The sequence below is a fragment of the Triturus cristatus genome, chromosome 6 (assembly GCF_964204655.1).
Source record: "Triturus cristatus chromosome 6, aTriCri1.1, whole genome shotgun sequence".
Classification (NCBI taxonomy): Eukaryota; Metazoa; Chordata; class Amphibia; order Caudata; family Salamandridae; genus Triturus; species Triturus cristatus.
Window position 1 is genome coordinate 858750284 of NC_140589.1, and position 22421 is coordinate 858772704.

General features: G+C 43.3%; 1 protein-coding gene across 1 annotated transcript in view; it reads left to right on the forward strand.

Annotated features, from left to right (window-relative positions):
• Positions 1-22421, forward strand: part of LOC146817966 (uncharacterized) — a 737869-nt gene that overhangs the window by 440541 nt on the left and 274907 nt on the right. The window contains exons 9-10 of the mRNA XM_085611444.1: positions 20813-20947; positions 21133-21216. Coding sequence (XP_085467570.1) covers positions 20813-20947; positions 21133-21216 — 219 coding nt within the window. The remainder of the gene's footprint in view (positions 1-20812; positions 20948-21132; positions 21217-22421) is intronic.

Here is a 22421-nt window from a genome sequence, read left to right on the forward strand (position 1 = left end):
AAGGGAAGCTTTCTCCTTCTGCTCAACCAGATGCTGTTAAAAAGATTCTAGGAGTGAAACTTGTTTCCTTTTTCTTTTAGCAGTTCAACTTGTAAAAATAATTGGTTCCTCCACACATATTGCCCCCAGCTCACACTCCTCGATTTCTACAACATGATCCATTTTTACCATAGATATTAACAGCTGAATTTTTGTGGTATAATAACATGTTTGTTCAGGCTCAAATCACACCACTAGCTGTTACCCTATCCATGCAGTAACAAGGACCACCTAGTGCTGTCAAAAGAAAGAGTTCTGGTGTTCCCCAAAAACAAAGGGGGATATTAGCAAGGGCCTTATCGCCGCTTTAGTGGCACTTTTGGTCGCTAAAGCGGCGATATTTCTATCGCCCTATTAGCAAGCTGTCGCTAACAGCTATTAGAGACAGCTTTATGGCGAAAGCGACCGTTTTGGTGCCGCTTTGCATGTCAGCGATATATATCGCTAATGACATGCAAAGTAGGCGTTCCCAACTTAAAGCGACTTTAAACAGTTGCAAACCCAGCTTCCCCCTATTAGCAATGCCCGCGAAGCGATAAAAAAATTTGCGCTAATCGCGAATATCAGCTTAAAACCTGACTTAACTATTCTAGTCAATGGGAGGTGGATTGTAAGGTTAAGTCCTCACCTGCCTATTAGCAAGTTTTTCATTAGCGCGTTGGATTTATCGCTGGATTTCTTGCGCTATTGCTGGGTTTCGCCGCTATCGCTGGATTTTCTATCACCTTGGAGATAAGCGTTGATAATAACGCGTTATCTCCGCGATTAAATCCAGCGATAGCCGGAATTAAATAAAACAACGCTAAGCGCGCTTTGCGATAATTATCGCAATTTCTTGGAAAGTTTCTAAGTACTTGCTCTGTGGCAGGATTTTGGTCGCCCAAGCATCCTTTAATCTCCAGGAAGATTTGGAGAGAGTGTAAACTGAGCATCATAACAACACAGTTATCACAGTTCCATAAACAATTGGAATATCTAGGTGGAAGTGAGAGGGTGCAACTCTTTAATAACCCATAGAAATATGTATACATATATTTATGTTCGAAATTGGAATTGATCCATAGAAAGTTCACATTTTACAATAGTACTAGCTACAATAAAATATAGCGAAAACAAGGACTCTTGGTTATACACATTGCATACTGTTTGCAATCGCTATATAATTGCTAACATCAGATCACTACTGAAAACAAAAAAGATGACACTTTAGCATAGCAACTACTAAAAAGCTGGAATGGTCAAAACCATGGTTGTCAACTTATTCGGATCACAATTGCTAACCGATCATTATCAAAATGCTGTGAAATGGAGGATCACAATCCCCCCTCCAATTAAATACTTTGTAACAGTTTCACAAACTTTACTATTTACAGTCCTGAAGATCACAAACACCGAAAAAAAGCGGAAAACAAAGAAATCATAATGGAAATGTCCAATCCAGTGTATCAATTACCTGCAAAGCAAAGTTTAGAGTACATGAAATTGAGCTGTTGCTGTGGCCTGGACAGTGGCGGCTCTTCTGCTAAGGCAGAGGAGCGTCGCCCCACTGCTCAGCAAGCAGTGTAAAAAAGAAAAAGAAAATGATAATAATAAGAGTTACTATAATTTTCTTTTTTATTTGCTGGACTCGGACCCAGGACCGGTGGGGCGGGTCTAGGCTGCCACCATTAGAGCAGAGCGAGGAGTAGTTTGCACTCCTCTAAGTGCGCATGATGGTTTGGCCAGCCCTCTTGTGTCATTAGCACTTAGAATGTTCTCCACTGGGCTGTGTTGCACAGTCCAGTGGAGAACATGCCCAGGCTCCCAGGCATTGTCTGAGCGGCCTGTTTGGCTACTCAGACCAATCACGACGCTGTTTATGCAGCATCGTGATTGGCTGGGAGAGGCAGGGAGTCTGGGTGCTTCCGGTTCTGCGTGGAGGAGAAGTGGCTGCGACGGTGACAGATAAGTTTCTTTTTTATTATTTTTTCATCCCCCGCCTCACCACCCTGTTTCGAGGCAGCCGCCACTGGGCCTGGAGGTTAGGGCCTTCTCCCAGTTTATGGTTAGGTAGTATTGATACATAAAAATGGAAATATCCTCCCACCTGAGGTACGTAGAGGCTCGGGGTCAGTTGCTGCTCTCTCAAGGGGAACCACCCGTAACAATGAAGGGGTTAAGATGGCAGTCTGGTCCTCATCAATTGACCATGCGGGTATCTTTCGATCTGGCTAATTTTTAAGCCAACTGGGTACTGGACGGGTGCCATCTCAACATGCCCAAAGAAACAAAAAAATAACAAATGGTGGTCCAGAGAGCGACTTGTATCACCAGAAGTGTCAAGTCTCAGGTCCCCTGCTGTTGTAGCAATAGTTCTTGAGTGCCCTCCACTGATCTCTGGTGGGGGCTAGAGAGGGCTTTCACGTGCTTGGTCCACTTGTATTAATCTCTTGGTCTGAAAGGCGGCATCCATACAGGGAAGGAAAGAAGGTGCGTTGGCCAGTGGAGCTCAGGGGGGCCATCAGGTCTGTTCCTGTGCATAGATGGTGAAGGGGGCTACCACTTGTGCTCAAGGACAATTAGGAAAGAGGAGATGAGAAGCTGAGAAGCTGGCATGCAGAGGCCTGTGTGAGGGATATCTCAGTGGAGCGGTGTTGGAAGGCGTTCACCAGGGAGGCTGCGGAATGCGTTCCTGACCCCCCGAGGACCCACCTCTCCCATAGTTAGGCCAAGCAAGAGCGGGGAGGCCCTTCCTGGGAGGGTCTCATACCTAGGATCGCACACGCTGAGCTTACACTCTTCTGATAGAGGGACACCACACAGTAGTTCTTCGTAAGACAATATACTTTATCGTTTGTTTGTAAGGGATCTTTATAATCCGGAAGGCGGGTATAGAATTAGTGCCACAAGCGGCGGCGATCTCGTGATGGGGGTGTGGGGGTAGCGGGACAGTCTTTGAATCAGTGACTCTGCGGAGTATCCTGCGCACAGCTCTCAATCCTCGAGCTGAGGGGATGTTGCTTCTCTCTGCAATCTCTGCCAATTCTCTTGGAGGAGGGTGCCGCGAGTCACTCAGCAGGCACAGGTGGTTCGTAGTTCGGGGAGCCGCGACAGCGTCAGCAGGGCTCAGATGGTTCAGAGGTCGGGGAGCCGCGACAGCGTCAGCAGGGCTCAGATGGTTCAGAGTTCGGGGAGCCGCGACAGCGTCAGCAGGGCTCAGATGGTTCAGAGTTCGGGGAGCCGCGACAGCGTCAGCAGGGCTCAGATGGTTCAGAGTTCGGGTAGCGTTCTTCGGTTCGGGGAGCGATCGAGCCGCGACCAGGTCAGCAGGCTCTCGTCAGTCCAGGTCTTCTCTGCCTCCCGTCCCTTCCGCACCCCTTGTTATACTTCCCCTCCTCTTTGAAGTCCGGAGTCCTCGCCGAGAGGGGTCTTGGTGCCTGGGGGCGGTGTGTCGGGGCTTCCTGTCGCTCGGCCCTTTTGATCTGTTCAGGTGGGTCCGGGAGGGACTCCAGACACCCAGCAGGTGAGGCCGCCTGGTGGCCGATCGAAACCGTCCTTGGGGAAGAGACCAGAGGTGTGACAGGGTCGGCGCCTCTCGGTCTGGCTTGGGGGGTTCCTCTCTCCCTCGGCCAGGCATGCGTATTGGGGTCGGGCCGGCCACCGGGATGTTGGGCCGGGGCGGCCGGAAGTCTGGCACATCGTGGATCGGTGCGGTTGCAGGGTGGCTTGCTGGTCGGGAAGGCCCATGCCACGAGGCCGGTCTCACAAGCGGTGCACCTGAAACGATTGGAAACGGAAGAGCATCTGACGTCACTCCCAATTACTGTCCGTTTTTTTGCAAATCCCATTGGGTTTCATGTTTTCATAGATATATTTTCAAACCAAACTCTTCTCACCAAAATCGAGTGTTTCACTTTAATTCTGTTTTTTTACTTATGAATAACCCTTGATATTTTCTTTTTACTGTAGCAGGACTGGTAGATCAGTTGGCATTCTTCTTCTTTTTTTTTTTTTACATTGCAGCTGGTCGTTTTTCTCAATTTTACAAGTCTTGCTCGTTTGAATACTCTGAAATGACTTTTTTCTGTAATTGGTTTTCAGTGCCGCGGAGGATTAGTGGGGGTGACACCAAACTGCGAGCGCCCTTTCATCCTGCCCTCTGTCTGAACGGTGGCCACATGGCTCCTGTGTGCACGGCCTGGCCCGGGACAAATAAGCGCCAGATACGAGGCAGCTTGTGCTGCAGGTCCGTCCAGCAAAGAGTCTTTTCACAGACAGGTGAGAGAAGGATAAAGCCGAGGAAGGAAGGACCCCTCCTTTAATGGGCAGAAGTGTCAGTTTAAATTGCATTTAAAAACCGACGTCTGGCCGTTAACCTGCCGTCCTGAGAATTTTAATCATTAGGCCAGGCCTTCGGCTGCCTAATTTGCGCTTTCGTGGACTCCTTTTCATCCATTAGGGAGGTAGAAGCTGTGCTCTTTCAAAAAGACAAGATTGCTTATTTACAAGCCTCTTGCGCCGCCGGTGCGTCACTTTTTCCTACTTTAAAAGTGAACCACGGTGGCGCAAGGAGCTTGTAAATAGGTCCCAAGGTTCCTTTCATTCTGCGCTCATAGTAAAAAAAATTAATAAGAACCGCTATGCATACCTTGAACAATCATTAATTTTATAGACGTGATTTGCTAAGCACCTTTGTAGAACCAGCTATGTCACCATCAGATATGTTGCAGGTCAAACAAGAAAGTCCAATACATTTCACACCTTCGATTTGGCAAAGAATAGCATGTATTATCAGATAGACATGTAGCACTCTGATAAATACGTAAAATGCCAGATATTTCCCATACAGTCAAATGTGCCACAAACCAGGAGATATGTTCAATACCATCAACTATTTCACAGACTGTCATACCTCACAGAGTGTTGCCTTACGGATTTGGCGTAAATCATGTTTTTGTTTACAAATGATATACTGCATTTTTTTAGTGTCAGCTTGTTTATACTGTATTTGTACAGTGCGCATTCTGCAAAGAAACCGTGATGCTATGCGCCAAGGGCCTCATTATGAGTTTGGCGGTCCAACTGCCCGACCGCCGTGGCCGAGGTCTCGAGAAGACCGCAGAGCCGGCGGTCTTTCGATTGCAGTATTATAAGTTGACCACGGGGCTAGCAGCGGTCTTCCTGGCGACGGTCAATGGTTTTCCATATTTATCAGTGGCTGTGTGTAGATTTCGACTGCACATGTCGGATGTACACATATGCATGATACAAGTGGAAAAATACCACCTATCAATTGCCGGAGTCTGGTGCATATGTGGCCAGTCCAGTCAATGTGTATATGTTAAAAAACGCACTTAACCTTTATTTTGCCGCAAACAGGGTCGTATCATTCGGGGTGAAGATGCTGCTGTGAAGCACCCCAAATCCTTTGATTCCGCCGACTCAAAGCCGACAGTCCCATCACCGCAGTCGGCTCATGGGAAAGCTAACTCGTAATACGGTTTGCAGTGAAACCTCTCTGTACTGCCTCTATGGCAGCTGCTTTACCCCGACCGCAGCCGCAACGGTCTGCGGATGGCTGATGGTGTTAGTGGTTTGCTGGCAGTCTTTCCAACAGCAATCCGACAATCTCATAATACGGCAGTCGGACGGCCTAGGTCTCAGTGGTCGGACCTCACTGCGGGCACTGGCGGTTCATGGACCGTCGAACACACAATCAGGCCCTAAGCCTTTCATTGTATGTGCATGTACACAAGAGAGGTCTCTGTAACAATGAATGATTTTAGCAAAAATAAATAATTACAGAGAGGACGCTTACAAAAGAACAGTTTTTGTTGGCGGGAACATCTTGAAATGCCTTCTTGTTCCTACAGTTCATGAGAGGTGGGCGAGCCACTGAAAGCTCGAGCCAGAGTTCAGTCTGATGGCCGGCTGTGGCCCAGCTAGAGGTCCTCTTGGACGCTCAAGCCTAAAGTGAGCCGAGCATTCACGCAGCTTCAGTCTGCCACCTGCGCTGTACCCTCACGCGCCAAGAATAATAGACACAGCACCTTTGATATAAAACAGACAAGAAAAAGAGATACTCTTTTAGTGGCTGAACTGTACAAGGTGGAGCTAGAAAGTCTAGGATCAATCCAGATTTCCTGCTTCATAAAACTGGGTGACCCTTGACAAATATTTTATTTACAGAGCCTCTTTTTTATATAATTATCACATATAAGAGCGCCTTCAAATATGCAAGCTTAGGATGTGGGCTGTAGGAAAATGTATTGTTTTTGATTTAATACCTTATAAAGTTGCTCCATGTAAAAATCTAGGCCACATATTATGGTGTGCATATGACAAGTGACTTGTCCTTTAGTTCAACGACGATATTGTTGCCTCTCAATGCAGTGATATAATCAGATGTACTAAGGTGACAAGCTTCCGCCTGTTAAAGAAATACACTTTTTGCATTTTGAAGAAACTTTGTCATATTTTTACCAAATATGTGTTGTATGATTTACATGTCAAAAAATGTCAGGGCTCGGCTCATGCACGGACTCGTAGAGCTCAGCAACACAATCGGATCAGCTCTGGCTCGGCTCTCCCTGTTAATTTGCTGGCTCGACCACCTCTACAGTTAACCCTATAGTTGTGATATACAACTGCTTTCACTACAGTCACATTTTCAGTTCATTGCCTTTTAGAATAGAAAAGCTTTACTTGCAAGTACTGCCTAGCATGGCAGACCCTTGCTGGGAAATATGAATTGAGAGACTAGTCCTTAAAAGCTAGGGTGATCGTCACTGTGATCTGGCAGTCCAATTGCGGACAGGCTGTCATGTCAGGTTTCTCTGCCCAGAGAGACAGCTGAGTCGAAAATCAAGTGGTTCCCTGCCCTCTATCTGGAGTGAGGGAATCACAAGATTGCTTGGTTTGGAATCTGCTCTTTTTTAGCAGATGCTTTTAAATTACTGTCTCAGTTCAAAGACTATTCAGGAAAATAATAGGGTGGCCTGGGAAGGCCTACTGACTACTACAGTATATGTTTTGATTAATAAAACAGTGCACACACAGGCATGACCCTTGTAAGTAAGAAACTCAGTAATTCCCCTGACTCTAAGTGACATGAGGACACCAAAAGTTTAATTGGGCAAAAGGTCTGCTAATTTATGGCAAAGCTCCCACTCCGCCACAGAACAAACAAGCATTGGCACAGTCAATAGGTCTCGCCTTGGGGACCTTATGTGTTTAGGCAGAATTTTTGGCTATGTTGTAGAGCATTGTGGCTGCTGTGCATTATGTTGAAAAGTTATAATACAAAGTGTTAATCATTTTTGTTACCTTTATAGAAACGAAGATGACATTGTATATAACTGAAAAACCTTATTAAAAAAAGATTTAATTAAAAAATGTCTTCTATTTTTTTGTACTTGCATGTGGCGTGTAATTATGTGGCACTTAGTGGTATTATTTGGAGTGTATGTTGCATTGAATGCAGTGTATTTATGTAGCATATCATTATGTGTCACTGAGTGGTATTGTTTGGAGTGCATGATGCATTGAGTGTAGTGTAATTATGTTGTATATAATTATGTGGCACTGAGTGGTATTGTGTGGAGTGTATGTTGTATTTAGTAGTGTTTAATTATATGGTGTGCAATTATGTGGCATTTAGTGGTCTTTGGAGTGTATGTTGCATTGAGTGCAGTCTAACAAACCTGGATGAAATGTGCTCCTTCTTACTTCATTTCCAAGGAATGCTTTTTATAGATGCCTTTTAGTTTGACAAACATAACCACCTCTAATACACCATATCACCTTCATAAAGAGAAAAACATTACTAGCCTGTGCTGTAATAACCAGCAGATCTCTGTCCTCGTTCACAGGTTTATTTAATTTATTCATTTAAAAAGATTTATATAGCGCAAACATGACCCTTGCGGGTGTCAGAGGTGCCAGAACAACATGTGATACACAACTCGATAGCAGAGGGAATGGAACTACTTTGTAAGTGGACTAAAACAATTTCTCCCGTATCGAATGTTGGAATCAATATGTGAGTGGAGCCAAAGCTCTTCTCTTAGTTGTGCTTCCTAAAGCTTTTTTTCTGATGAGGATTAGGCCTGGGCAAAATTTCCGTTCCGTTCGCGGAATTTGCGATAATTTGGCATTTCCGCGTTCCGCGGAGAGCGCGGAAATGTCAAAATTTCCGCTTTCCGCAGCTTTGCGATAATTTGGTTCTTGCTCGCGCTGTAAAATAATACATTCTCGCGCGCGCGCGATCGCCTTACCTGAATCCCCGCGTTCGCCAACAAGTTTTTCCAATCCGGTCGCGTTCTCCATGAGATGTTGTATTGTTTTAGCCATTTGCGCTGTCTCGCGACAGTTCACGTCCGTAGTGACGTCATGCGTCGCGCGATCACGTCTTTCTTCTCGCAATCATGCACCGCGAGACAACTGAAAACAAGATGGCCGCGCCCGCGAGCAACCGCAGGTGTAAGTTAGCGACCCGCAACCATGCAGAAGATATCGCGAACGGGCGGGAAAAAAACTTCCGCATCTTCGCGATATTTCCGCTTGTTTGCGGAGATTTTTAACATTTTCGCGATAATTTGCGAAAGTCGCTTTCGCAAATTCCGCCCACCCCTAATGAGGATCTAGACAGCTGCAGCCAGTGGCATCTAATGTGGGTCCATAATTGACAGATCCATCAGCTTTTAATTATATCAACCAGTGGTTAATTTGTAAAAAAAAAAAAAAAAGTGCCAGGGCGCTTGTCAGGATGCAGCTTGCCCCCTGACAAGCGCTTCCAGAACCGACTGTCAACCCTGAAAGAGGAGCGAGGGTGTGGCTTAATGACCAGAGCTGCTGACTTCAGAGCTGGGCAACCAGGTTCGAGCCTCGGGTCGGCTCAAAATCCTGTGATCTCCCCATGCCTCATAAATGATTGTGAATGTGTCCTGAACTGGTGCTTGTGCAAAGTACCGGTGTTGATGATTAAGTGCTGGTGCTGAGCACCGGAAACCACTGGCAATACAGACCTTATGTGGTTACCAAATTATATATTTGGTTCACGTGCCCATTGGGGCCCTGTTCGTACTTTACAACATACAAAAATGAATAGTTCAGCCCATAGGCAAGTGGCGACCTCTGTAGTTTCAGTATTGTCAGTCACAAACAATCCTTCTTTGAAGCAACCTGGTGGTGCCACTTTACTTGAAATAGCCAGGCTATTGTCTTTGTCAATGCTTGTTGGCAGAGGCATCTATACAGGTGTCAAGACTTGTACATGGGCATAGCCAGCAATATTGTAACTCATGCTAATAAAGGAAATACATTTCTAGGTTGCTGCTATTTGTCATGACGCAAGCGCATGCATGCCTCATGACGCGTGCGTTGTCACGTGTATACACATGCATCCTAACATATGGCAGTCATATTTAGTTTACTATTCTAACATGGCAGAAGATGGCAATGTACATTAAAATGGTAAAAAGGAAAATGAATGGGCATAAGGCCAGCAAAAAAAGACATATGCAGTACAGCAGAATTTGGCAACTGCCGGCCTTCAGTGATTTTTTTTTTTTTAAGCTGAAAATTAAGAAACAAAAATTAAACCACAGGCAGTTAGATGGGGAACTGGACAGGAAGCATTGGGGGAACGAGATGCATTGTTTAAAGAAATAACAATGTGTGTGCCAAATTGTGTTTGTCTTACGAATACAAAGAAAAATAATAGCTTGACAAATATAGTCTAGCTTACAAACTATTAGATGCACAAAATATGCTGCTATACTTAATTACAAAGAAAAGTGTGTGCCAGTTCTTATACAATATATAAATAACCCCTGATGCATAATTTAGTGCAGATAAAAAAGTAGTCACCACCCTTGAATGCCTAGCACCAAACTATGACAAATTCAAATCTTATTTGAGAATCGACTCATTCACTAATTGAGGTTAAATAATTGTTTGTATCACTCTTGGTCAAAGAGCTGAAGTTTCACGGTATGATATTTAATCATTGGAGTATTGACGTCTCACGTTAAATAAACATAAATGGGACCTGCAGAGGGTTGTGAGGTGTTTTTTGCTTCTTAAGAAAATCAGATCAGAACACAGGCAAAGTTAGTGCAGACTACAAACGGAACTGAGCACTCGGCATGCACAATATGTCATCGCGCAGTAAGAGGATGCACCTCGGGGGCACGCATGCTGCCTGTGAGAAAATTGCCTCTCTGTGGTGAGTGACCGTGAGGGGGTTGCTTCTCATGACCTCTTTGAGTGTGTACTTGGTACTCAGCAGTTAGACATGGGAGTTTTACACTCATTTGGAAAACCAAGCACTTGCAGCTGTGCACTCTGCTGTAACGCCTCAAGTCCCTCAGGAAGTGCTTGCTTGACATCATTACTGAGCTGCGATCTTGTGAACTTCGAGAGGGATTCGAACTCATCCAGTCGAGAGCTGCCGTGCGCTGAACTTACCGTCAGTGCTCACAGAGTGAATATTATCAAACTCACCTTAGGTTTCTTTCCTGATAATAAAGCAGATGTAAAACTTGCGTAAATTTAGGCGGCCAAACACAAGCAGGCACTGTTAGTATCCTGATATAAACAAGCAGGGCAGCGCGGCGATCGCAAACGCGCTAATAACGCGTGCACGCTACAAGTGCAAACCAACGCGACCTGCGCTGACCGCCATCTGTGTCCAATTAAGATAATTGGTTACAGGTGGCGCTGCTATTCACCCCCGCGGACCTAGGCCAAGGCAGAGCGAAGGCTGGCCATGTACCGGCCTTTGGCCAATTGCATGCTGTCTTTCTTAGAAAGACGCATGCAAAGGCCAATAGGTGGGATCTTAAAAAAAAGCACACGCACAAGCGTGTGATTAAAGTTAAAAAGCCCTTACTTAAAGTCTCGCAGCGCAGCGCATGTGCGCTGGCTCAGGCAAGACCTAAAAAGGCCCTCTGTGTCTCGATTGGTTTGCTCTTATCACTGAGTGTGTCTTATGGACTGGGGCACAAGCCTATTCAATTTTAGATCTAGAAGAGACTCTCCAAACAAAGAGATTTGAGGATAAATCCTGATGAGGAAATACCCTAAGAGGTCAGGTGGAGTTAATGTGTGCAGAGAGGCAGGAGTCCAGCTCCAATTGTTTATTCGTGTGACCGTGGGTGCTGTATCTGGCCTCGTGGTGTAAGACCCAGGTTCTATCTCTCGTTTTTAGGTCTCGCCTAACCTAGCGCATGCGCTGGTCTGGCGAGACTTATTGAGAGGGCTCCAAAAAGTGCTACCAGGCCAGCCTAGAGCTACAGTGCATGTGCATGGGCGCGCACGCCGCGCTTTACTGCGATTACTTTCACTTTTGCGGCCGAGCCAATAGGTCTCGCTTTTGGGACCTTATAAGTATTTAGTTATGCAACTGTTGCATAGCTAAACACTTACAAGGTCCCAGGGGCGAGACCTATTGGCTATGCCAATGCTTGTTTATCTTCACTGTCAAAACTGTGGCACTCTGCATTTGATAGCTTTCTGCTGCTGCTATTTGTTACACCAGAAATGTTGGAACAAAACGGAAACGTTTTGCATCTTGCAATTTACAAGTTGTCCCTAAAGTTTGAAAACTTGGCTTCAGTCCTTATTTGGCCTAGATCACTGAACTTTCACCAGAACAGCCACACAGATTAGAATAAGACTTACGGCTTTACTATGAGTTTGTCGGTGCAGGCGCGGGACCACCACATTCCTGCACCACCAAACCTGTGTAGGAATAGCCCGCCAGATCAGGAGTTTTCTCCTGGTCTGGCTGGAGGGTCTTTTGGCGTTCCCATGGCAGTGCCTATGAAATAGGCACCGAAATGGCAACGTCAAAGGCAGTACCTGCATGGCATGGACTGCTGCAGTCCATGCCGTGCAGGTATGGTGTGCATGCACACTCAGGGGCACATGTTGTGCTCCACTGCGTGCATCGACATGGTGTGAGGCTTTGTTTCCTCACCGCCACACTTTGCATGTCGGTCGCACTGCCATGAAAAGTGTGGCAGTGAGAAAACTCATAATGTGCTTGGCAGGGCCACAGCGGCCCTGCTAAGCATATTGCAGCCTCAGGACCGCCGTGCAACCGCCAGGAAACAGCGGTTTCTTGGCGGTTGTGGCAGTTGCGGTGGTGCCAGAGTGGCCCGACTGCCCTAGTCATAATAGGGCAGCCAGAAGACTGCCAATGTGAGTCTGGCGGTCCGTGGACCACCAGACTCATATTAAGGCCCTCAGACGTGAAAGGTCAGGCCTAAAAAAGGCTAAAAGAGCATAGGCTGGGGATATTCAAGGCTAGGAGTGAGCTGGATGTTGTTTGTGAGCAACCAATCAAGCTTTTCCCTTTAAACCATGAGAAGTTTCGATCCAAGATTCTGCAAGAACATATGGAAATGAAAAAGCGTCCACCTATTACTCTTTAACCCTCACTATTTCCCTCCCCGTCTCTCTTCCCACCTTCCTATTCACACTAGTTTCTGCAGGAAGAATATTAATTTGAGAGAAATATCAAATATGGAAAGATAGGGCTGCACTATTTCATCTGTTGACACTATAGGAGGGAAGCAGGAGAGCTAGGGATAAGCAAATGGGTAAGCAAAAGGTAAACCTTCACTCGAGAAGTTGGAAATGTCGTTCACCTCAGTGAAGCAGGCAATTTTTTCTGATTTCAGCAAGATGAAATTTCCCTGTCCACTGCACAACTGGGGTGTTTTTCAGTCACAATATATTTCACCCATTAAGGCCAATATATAGGCCCTTGGATAAAAATGTAGGATGGAGCAGGGTTGCGGATCCTGGAGTAAGAGTGATTTGCTGCAATTGGGACTAGGCTGGGCTGGGAAAACTCCTGCAAAGGAACTTTGCTTGGCAGCAGGAGTGCAACAACCAGGTGATGATGCTCAAGATATGCCAGGAGTAGGAACTATGACAGGAAATTGCTTCTAGGAACCTCCCATTCACCTGCTTCTCTCTCGCCGCAGTAGACACATGTTCCGACTGCTCCATTACCTCAAAACTCTATCATACAAAATGGTAGTGGAAGGGTAGAGAATTCTCCCAAGGAGCTTTTCCTTGAAATCTATCCCAGAAAGAAAGGAACTCCTTTGATGGTGCCTGCAATCACAATATACCCTGCTTGCACCTTTGGGTTTTTCAGTGTATCTAAAGGTAGATCATTCAGATGCTCATTAGGGCTTCCGCTGCAGATCTAGAGGTGCACCACATCAGCACTGAATCCACCATCTCAATGAGCTATGTAGCCGGCAGTTGCTAACTTTTCATTCAAGTCATGATCCTGCTGGTTTCCCTTGATGTGAAGCTCACCCATTCACCATGCACCCCCAAGACTAGACAAGGAATGCTGCTGGAGCTCCAAGCAGTCAGTCTCATCCTCCTTGCACGTTTCCTTGACCAACAAATTGAGAATTGTAAGAAATTCCACCAACAAATTCCACCAACAAATTGAGAATTGTAAGAAATTTGCACTAAGTTCCAAGAAACAACTTATGGACTCATGAAGTTATAACTGGAGATGGAACACTTTAGTGGCAAAAAGCTGGACTTGGTTGCACACTACTTATGAATTAGCCTTTACTTCTATGTGATACAGTGTGGGTAAAACCAAGAGGTGGAACATCCTCCCTCAACACAACTGAGCCTCCACCTCAATTCTCAAGTTCCGCAAGAAGCTGAAGACCTGGCTCTTCAGAGGAGCACTTTGGGGACTACACACCTGCCCAAGCGCCTGGGTACCCTCTTGGGTGATTAGTGCACTGTACAAATCAATATAACATAGCATAACATAAAATAAAATGTGTTTATCAATGTAGGGCCACTGGGGGTAATTACTAGTGACCAAAACCCTTGTTTCTGACACAACATTTTATGTGAAGACTGTAATACAGAATCCCCATATATATAATAAGTGAGATAGCTCAGCCTCTTAATTTGTTAAAAATGAGTCTTCCCATTAATCTCCTGGATGGTTTACTGTTTGATTTCGGAAATAAAAGAATAATCAAGAATTGTATCTTGTGTTTAGAACTAAGGTGTGCTTCATAAAGATAAAATGTCTAAGACAGGGTTACTTTTTTTCTTTCTTCCTGGAAGAACAGGAGTAAAAGTCTCATACAGAGAAGCCTGTATGTCTATTGGAATATACTGTCCTCATTTTCAGAAGGATGAGGACCTATGAGCAACAGTGGATGGCATGACAGCCAAGCAGTGGAAAGGCGCTTTGTAAACAGCTGTCCTGTATGCCAATGAGTATGGCTATTCATTTAAAGTACTTTTCAACTTTTTAGTTAGAGCCTAGAAGTGGTTGTCTGATGAAATAAAACTAAAATAATATTGGTGACAAAAATATTACCAAACAAATATCAACATTATATACCTGGTATGTAAAGACAAAAACATTGACAACAAAAATATACAAAACCACAATATTGTTAGAAAATATCAGTGACAAAAATATCACACAAAAAGATTTCAAGGACACAAATATTAACATTCTATACCTTGCATGTAACGACATAAATGTTGACAAAAAAAATATAGAAGACCACAATATTGTTAGGAAATAGGTAAGTATATTGAATTTTTATTTTTAGAGACTACATTAACTTTAAAACATATAGTACCTTTAAAAATATTATTACTTTTAAAATAGATGTACTTATAAAATAAAAACTATATACAAAATGTTAACTTATAAACATAACATAAACATATATACTTTAAACAAATCTCACAAAAATTAATTTCGTTGCATGCACTGCATCGCATTTGGGGATGCAGTGCACACAACGATATTTGTTTTATTAATTTATATGTTTACTTACCTGTGAACCTCCGTAATCCATAGTTTACTACCCCCACCCTGCCCCTCCCCCTCCCCACGTCACCGCCCTGCAGGTACTCCTACTACCGACCGCGGCTGCTGTAGGGTTCAAATTCATGTTTCTCACTCCAAAGTGGCCAACAGCAGGCTCAGTGTTGGGCATTGGATGGGATAGATTTACTGTTCCCACTCCAACGTGAGCAAAAGTAGAGAATGTGTTTGACATTGGAGGGTCAGATTTAGTATTCCCACTCCAATCTAAGCAGAAGTAGGGAAAGTGCTGTTCTCTGCAAGTTTTGTATGCAATAATCCCACTCTTAGGTTTTTTTGTTTTTTTAATACAACATTTTAATATAGACCAAAATTTCAATTTTCAAATATCTTTAGAATAATTAATTCATTAAATATAACACAAACACAATTAAAATATTAAATACACATTTTATATAATAAATAAAATACACATTTTTTAAAAAATATTTTCAATTAAAGCACTTGCTAGCCTGCTATCCTATTGTAAAAACGAATACTGAAATCAATTAAAATCAATGCAAACTATAAATAATGATGAACTAATAGTGCTCAACAATTAAACAAAACGATTATTATTAATATAAGTAATAAATAAAAAGATAATGAACACAATTAAGAATAAATAAATTATTCAACCAATTCACAATTAATTAAAAATAAACTAATAATATTAATTAAAATAACAATTAATTCACACAATTAGCAATTAAATAAAACATTAAATTAGAAATTAAATAAAAAATAAGAATTTATATATTAAAAACTTCCACTATAAAGCCCTACAAACCCAACAACCTGCTACTAAGTTGACAATTTCTAAATAAATTAAAAATATTTCTATTGCATATTGAAATTTACAAAATATACTAAAACAAATCAAACACAAACATTAAAATACTAACAATTTATAATAATAAAATAACTAAAATGTATTAGACAAAAAAATTATATATTTAACTATATGAAACAAAATATTATAAACAATGTAATTTTTAAAAACAACAACATTAACATGACGAATATCCCATCCGCCTTGTTTCAAAATTCCTTAGCATATAATGCACATTTTATATAGGACGAGTGGGATATCTGTCACCAATTTGATGGAGTAACCTATCCGTCAAACTCAAAATTAAGCCCTAAATACCTAGATACATGATATTCTTAACTTCTGTGTTCTGTCCCACGATATTCTTGACTTCACAATATGTGTGTCTTGCAATAATTTATACATTATATTTTATCTGAAACCCTTAGAGGCAGTGTACATATATACATAAATAAATAGCAGTGCTTTGGTCTAGCCCTCTTCCTCCGTTGGTGTCATCAACTATCTTTCACATTTTGATTCTGCCTAGCAGGGCATAAAGCATGGAGCTATGTGCCAGCCTATTTCAGTGATCAGCTTTTGTGCACTGTGAGTAATGGCACACATCATACATGTGCACATCCTCCAAGAAAAAAGTACACTTCAGTGCCAGGGCCTGTGGGCCAACATATAGCCAAACTTTTTTCCATTCATTATGCATAGATTTTAAGCATACTTTTGTGTTTAAACTATATCTGCAGGTGGCTATAATTCAAACACAATGGTACCTTTTCTTTATGCCAATAAAAATACATATTCATGTGATGTGCATTAAAACTAAAATGGTATCTATACATATTCTAAGAACACCTGTATGCTAGAAAACATGTGTACTGTTTTATACAAATATAGGTGAAGGTTATTTTCTAGATACATATTTATTGCAAGCAAAAGTCCATCATGTCTGGGTTGTGGAATTTTTTTTCCCTTTATTTTTTATTTGTGTGGCATATGTATGCAATATAAAATGTTCACTGCACTAGTTTGTTAAGGCCTGACAAACTGACTTTGCCTTTGCAACCTAGACACAAAAGGCATTGCCCTGTGGGAAATATATTTATGGGATATGAGCAGGTCCCAGGATAAAGCAACAGAGGAGGACCAAATTATGCGCAAGGTTGACTAGATTATGCTGCGAGAAATGGCGAATTATGTGGCATAATGTGGCACATTTTGTGATAGTATTACTTCATTATTTTGTCTTTTCTGCACGTGGTAACGGTGTCGGGGAAAAGATTTCATCATATTAGGATCAATTTAACAACCAATACAGCAATATGCAACCGAAAGATAAACAGTCAGCCTTTGTGAAAAGCCTTCTGGTGGGCAGGAACTCAGTCACCGTGTGTTTTTTCTTCACTTTTGATACATTTGATACCTTTTTTGTTAAAAGCTACATATTATGCAAGAGATGATGGATTGTGTGGCAAATGCGGCAAAACCAAAAATTGCCGTGTCTGAAGAATAGCATCATTCCAGTGGCCCTAGTTAAGAGTCGGTCTTAGAGTCAGCTGGAAATCTCGACTGTCACGATGAAGAGGCTGTAGACACCCACCTTGGGCTATCGGACACCAGCTATCAAGTGCAGCCCTGTGCATGAAGGGTGTATACAAAAGCAGATGCAGCCTCCATACTTGTCAACGAGCTTTTAATTCCACTAGGTAGGGGCCTGTGTCGTGTTAATAAGGCTGTGCAACCCCTGACGGCACCGGAGAGGCTGACATTAGGGCGGGGCTAGAATCCTGGCAATGGCTGTGCTGACGAGGCTTCTCCAAGTGTGAACTCTCGCGGTTCCATCTGTAAATATGGCGCGCTGCAGGTAGCGCTCTGTCCCGCCTTGCCAGGGCTGTGTTTCTCAGCTCCCTGGGAAACTCGAAGTGAGCGTGTGAATTGTTTCTTATCGATATCACATCGGTTCAAGAAGCCGTTGTTTTCTTTTCTGGGGAGCAGCCTGCACGCTACCCTCACAGTACCAGGTTAGCAGTTAATTTATATACAAGGAGGCCCTAGATTGAAGAGTGTAGATCAGTTAAAGGAAGCCAACAGTTATAGCAACAACAGGTGAAGCAAGCTTCCGCTGTGCGCTTCATTTGAAATAACTGTGCGAACAGCTGGGGAGGATTCGATCGTTTTCTTGCTCTTAGTTACACATTTAATTTTTTTTTATTTCAGTTGAATTTTTTTTTATATATATACTTAGGTGTAAAAGGTTGTAAATTCGGGTGTACATTCGAGTATATGTTCGTCAAATACTTTTTGCTGCAGAAAGGAATAAAGCAGTTCTTGTCATAATCCGCGAAAAGCGACGTAAATCGCAGAAAGGCGGGAAAACTCTTCGAAAAGAGGACAAGGGTGAGCAGAGTTCAGGACATCAACAACACCGAATCCGTTGTGTAGGGCTAGAAAGAAGAAGAGTAGTATTGTAGTAGTAGTCGTACTTTAGTAGTACAATAGTAGTAGTACAGTAGTATTAGTAACAGTAGAAGTACTGTAGTAGTAGTAGAAGTACTGTAGTAGCAGTAACACTGTAGTAGTACAGTGGTAGTAGAACTGTAGTAGTACAGCTCAAGTAGTAGTACTGTAGTAACTGTAGTAACAGTAGTGGTAGTACTAGTAGTACTGTAGTAGTACCGTAGTAATAGTAGTACAGCAGTAGTAGTAGTAGTACTGTAGTAGTAGCACTGTAGTATTACTGTAGTAATAGTAGTGGTAGTACTGTAGTAGTAGTAGTGCTGTAGAAATGGTAATAGAAGTACTGTAGCAGTAGTAGTAGCACTAGTAGTACAGTAGGTGTAGTAGTAATGTAGTAGTACAATAGTTGTAATGTGGTACTGGTATGGTAGTACTGTAGTAGTAGTAATAGTAGAACTGTACTATATCAGGGCCCATAGTTTTTCTTAGAAGCCTGTCAGCAGACCTGCCGAATTCCAGGATGGTAGAATATCAGGGCTGATTCCACCTCCCGCCTCTTATGTCCACCTCCCCTCTACTCCCTGTCTCCTTATCTCACTTTTCCACACTAAGCACTGCACTTTTTACCTCTACATTCTGTACTGCCCTGGTTTGTGTCTGACCACACCCTAGCATGGTGTGCCAAGGTAGGTGGCGGCTGTCTGCATGTGCAGTGCTGACTGAAGCTGCAGCACGCCCACCATCCGTGTTTGTCTGCAGGTTATACCACCCATCGAGTGATATACATTAGGGCACCTCCAGGGGGGTGGGGGGGGGGTGTTGTTGGTGTTCATGTTCATTAATATGAAGCATGTGTTAAGAAATCAAATACCCCCATCAGCATAGTGCCGTACTCATATGAAATGGTGGGAATTATAACTATGGCATGTGCACCTACATTCTATGTTAAACAAGCATTGGTAAAGTCATTAGTTGAACATTGACTTTTAAAAAGGCTGCTGCAGTAAAAAAAACATTTGCTATCTATGTGCAATGCATTTATGAGAAAATGTTTTAATGTGCAATGATTCAATGTACTTTTGAGAAGCATAGTAGATAGCAACGCATGCATTCCATAGCAGGAGGTATACTACACCACACACCTAATAGCATGAAGTGAGAACGAATTACTCCTCTGGGTGGAGCCAAACCCCACTCTATCTATATTTTAAAACATTGGTGTCAACTGGACTGTCAAACCAGGCCTACAGAGGGGCTCTTTGACCCTTCTTTAATACCAGCTGCTCCCCCGCAGGACAGAGGGCCCAAAAGACAAGTTACACGGTGAGCACAGATGAAGTAGTCCGGCCCCAGAATCTCCCCGTTTCTTCAAGGGACCTTCAGAAACTCCTTTGCATAGCACCAAGACACTGCCTATCCACACCTATCTGCATTTAAAAAAAAAATATGTGGCCTAAAACTGAATGAATATATCACTATAATAGTGCACAGAAAAACAAATCTGAGTTTTGCTGAGGCGGGTGGCTGACCTAAGCCCTGCGCATTGAGACGTGAAGGTATTGCTAATGATGTGCGAGGTCTCAGAAATGTATCACGGCGCCGTAGCTGGCACCTGGCAACATTGCGCACTGTGGTGCTGGCACACTTTGGCTGCTGAGTGCAAAAATCCCCCCAGGGCTGCCGCTTGCAAGCAGGGCGAGGCGTTTACTCCAAAGGCTGCCCAACACAGGTTCACACTAAGCTTTCTTCTAAACGGAAGGCCTCAAAATCCTACATGGTAACCTTTATTTTTAATCCTTTTTGAGCCTTCAACCCCTGTACAGTTACTCAACTTCATTTTCATTTATTAATACAACTATTATTCACGTTTTTAAATTCCCTCTGGGTGCTAGGTAACCATGCATTGCGTTGTAATTCCGTCATCACAAATGTAAATTACCGTAATTACACAATATCTATCCTTGCGCCTGATCGCAGAGGCCTTCGAGCTTTGTTTGCCTGACTTCTGTCCTCGAGCGTTAACTTCTAATATAATTATCTCCTGGAAGACGGGGGCTCAAGCGTACATCACGTCATATTGTCATTTTTACAATTATCGACAGTATTATGCATTGAGAAATGAGGCAACGCACGCTGCCACCCGCATCAAGTGCTATTGTTTTCAAGTAAACCTTGGTTATGCAATGTTTTGTGACTAGCAGGTATGGGGTTGCGTTCACTTCTACGAGGGAGTCCGTTCCCACCTCATATCACCCACTTAGCATCAAAGATTTCAAAATGTGCGACACAATGCCATTGATTTCTGCGCTCGCAAAGGCTTTTGTCGCAAAAAAAAAGATGTGCATGAAAGTGGATCAATGTTATCACGCACGTCGCTTTGCATCACACAAAGGCTCTCTTTAGTACACCTGGGCCAAGTTCGGAAATAAATATTATTGCGTCCTGCTGCAACCCCTAGGTTCCTCATTGGCCCCGAATCGACAGCTCAGAGGTGTGCGGGAATGAAATAAACTTTCTATATATAGCAGTTCCGCGCAGAACCACATGTTATAATGCAAAAATGAAGAGCAAAATATGGCTTCCATGTATTCTTCCCCATTTGTGATGCTTCTCTATGTTCTTAGATGTGGCTAGACGCCAAGACTGTGGATGGCGTGGAAGGCGGAAGTCAGGCATCCGGGGGTGGCGTGGAAGGCGGAAGTCCGGCATCCGGGGGTGGCGTGGAATGCAGAATTGAGGCATCAGGACCACCGCAAAAAGTGGGTGCAAGCTTACTTGCTACTGAGTTATGTATTGGTATGCCACACACTATTTTAGAACGCATTTCTGTTGAGTACATTATCAATATGCTAATTATTAGTTCATTAATCAAAATGCAAATTATTTTCCCGCCTGGCTATCAATATTCTACTGTGGGCTAAAAAGTGACTATTTTCTCTTACAGATCCCAGTGCCCTTTGAACTCCGGGCTCATCCCTTCGGCAAACACAAGGAGTCTCATGAAGAAACCGAGAAAACGTATCCCAAAGTAGGTGACAAAACTGTAGGGATTAGTCGCTCTCTGTCACCTGGATCTCTCAGCTGGCCACACATTGAGCTCGCGCCAAGAGCTATGGCTAATACTTAATTTCTACTCCTTCTAATTGCTTTCTGTGTCCTTACATAAGCAGGTGTTGAAAAGCTATCGTTTCCCAGTTTAACAGATCTCAAACGGATGCAGGCCCCCTCTGGTCCCAGTTTCCTTCATCTTGCTCTGCTAGAAAACAGTGTGTCAGTGAGGGAACCCTCCGCCCTTCTTGGTTACCGTACTGTGCATAATCAACACACCGGACGTGTGTGAACTGTGTCCTTTCTTTCTTTTTGCAATTTTACATAGCGTGAGCAAGACCCAAAGGTATTGGAGATTAAAACCCAGATTTTCCAAAAACACGCAACGCAGCAGCCAAAAATGCTGCGCTGTGTGACAGGAAGGGAGCAGGAGAGCGTCATATCGGGAGACGATGTAGCTTTAGGGCTAGAGCAGTCGACCTCGAAACTGAGGAACCGGGTTCGAGTCTCAGCAAGGACGCTCAACATCCTGTGATTATGGGCTAATCCCTTAATCTCCCGTGCCTAACAAAAAAATAAAAATAGTAAATGTGTTCAACTGTAAGAAAACTGGTGCTCCCGATGTCTCGGGTCTAGTTCGCGCTATATAAAACTCTAAAAAAATTAATTTACAGAGATATGGCTCTCTCTTGCCCTCTCCCTCTAGTGCCGGCAGTGATTTCAGCTGCCAGGCTCTATGTACACACCTTAGTGCTATATAAGGTGTGTGAGTGAGTCTAGAATAGGTTTTGTACAAAATACTATGCCTAGACACGTTTAAACAATTTTCCTACTTTGTATCTGTGCTGCACAGTGCAGCATGCATTCAAAGTTGGAAAAGAAAGGAGAAATGAAAACATTTCTCCTGTTAACGCCTCTTTTCAGATGGTGTTAACTTTTGGTGCTAAACCCTGTCTACAATTGTTTATAGATAGGGTTTTGGGTCAAAAGGCATCGATCGTTGCACAGGAACAACACACATGTACCACCCATGTACTTACCCCTTGGTGCTAAGTAGCGCAAAGCAATGCTTCACACCCCTTTGCGTTACTTGTAGGGTACTTTCCAACGCAAAACAAGTTTTGAGCTGGAAATTAAATTGGTAAAAAAAAAAAAAATGTGCTGGTTAGCATCACTTTTGTGACA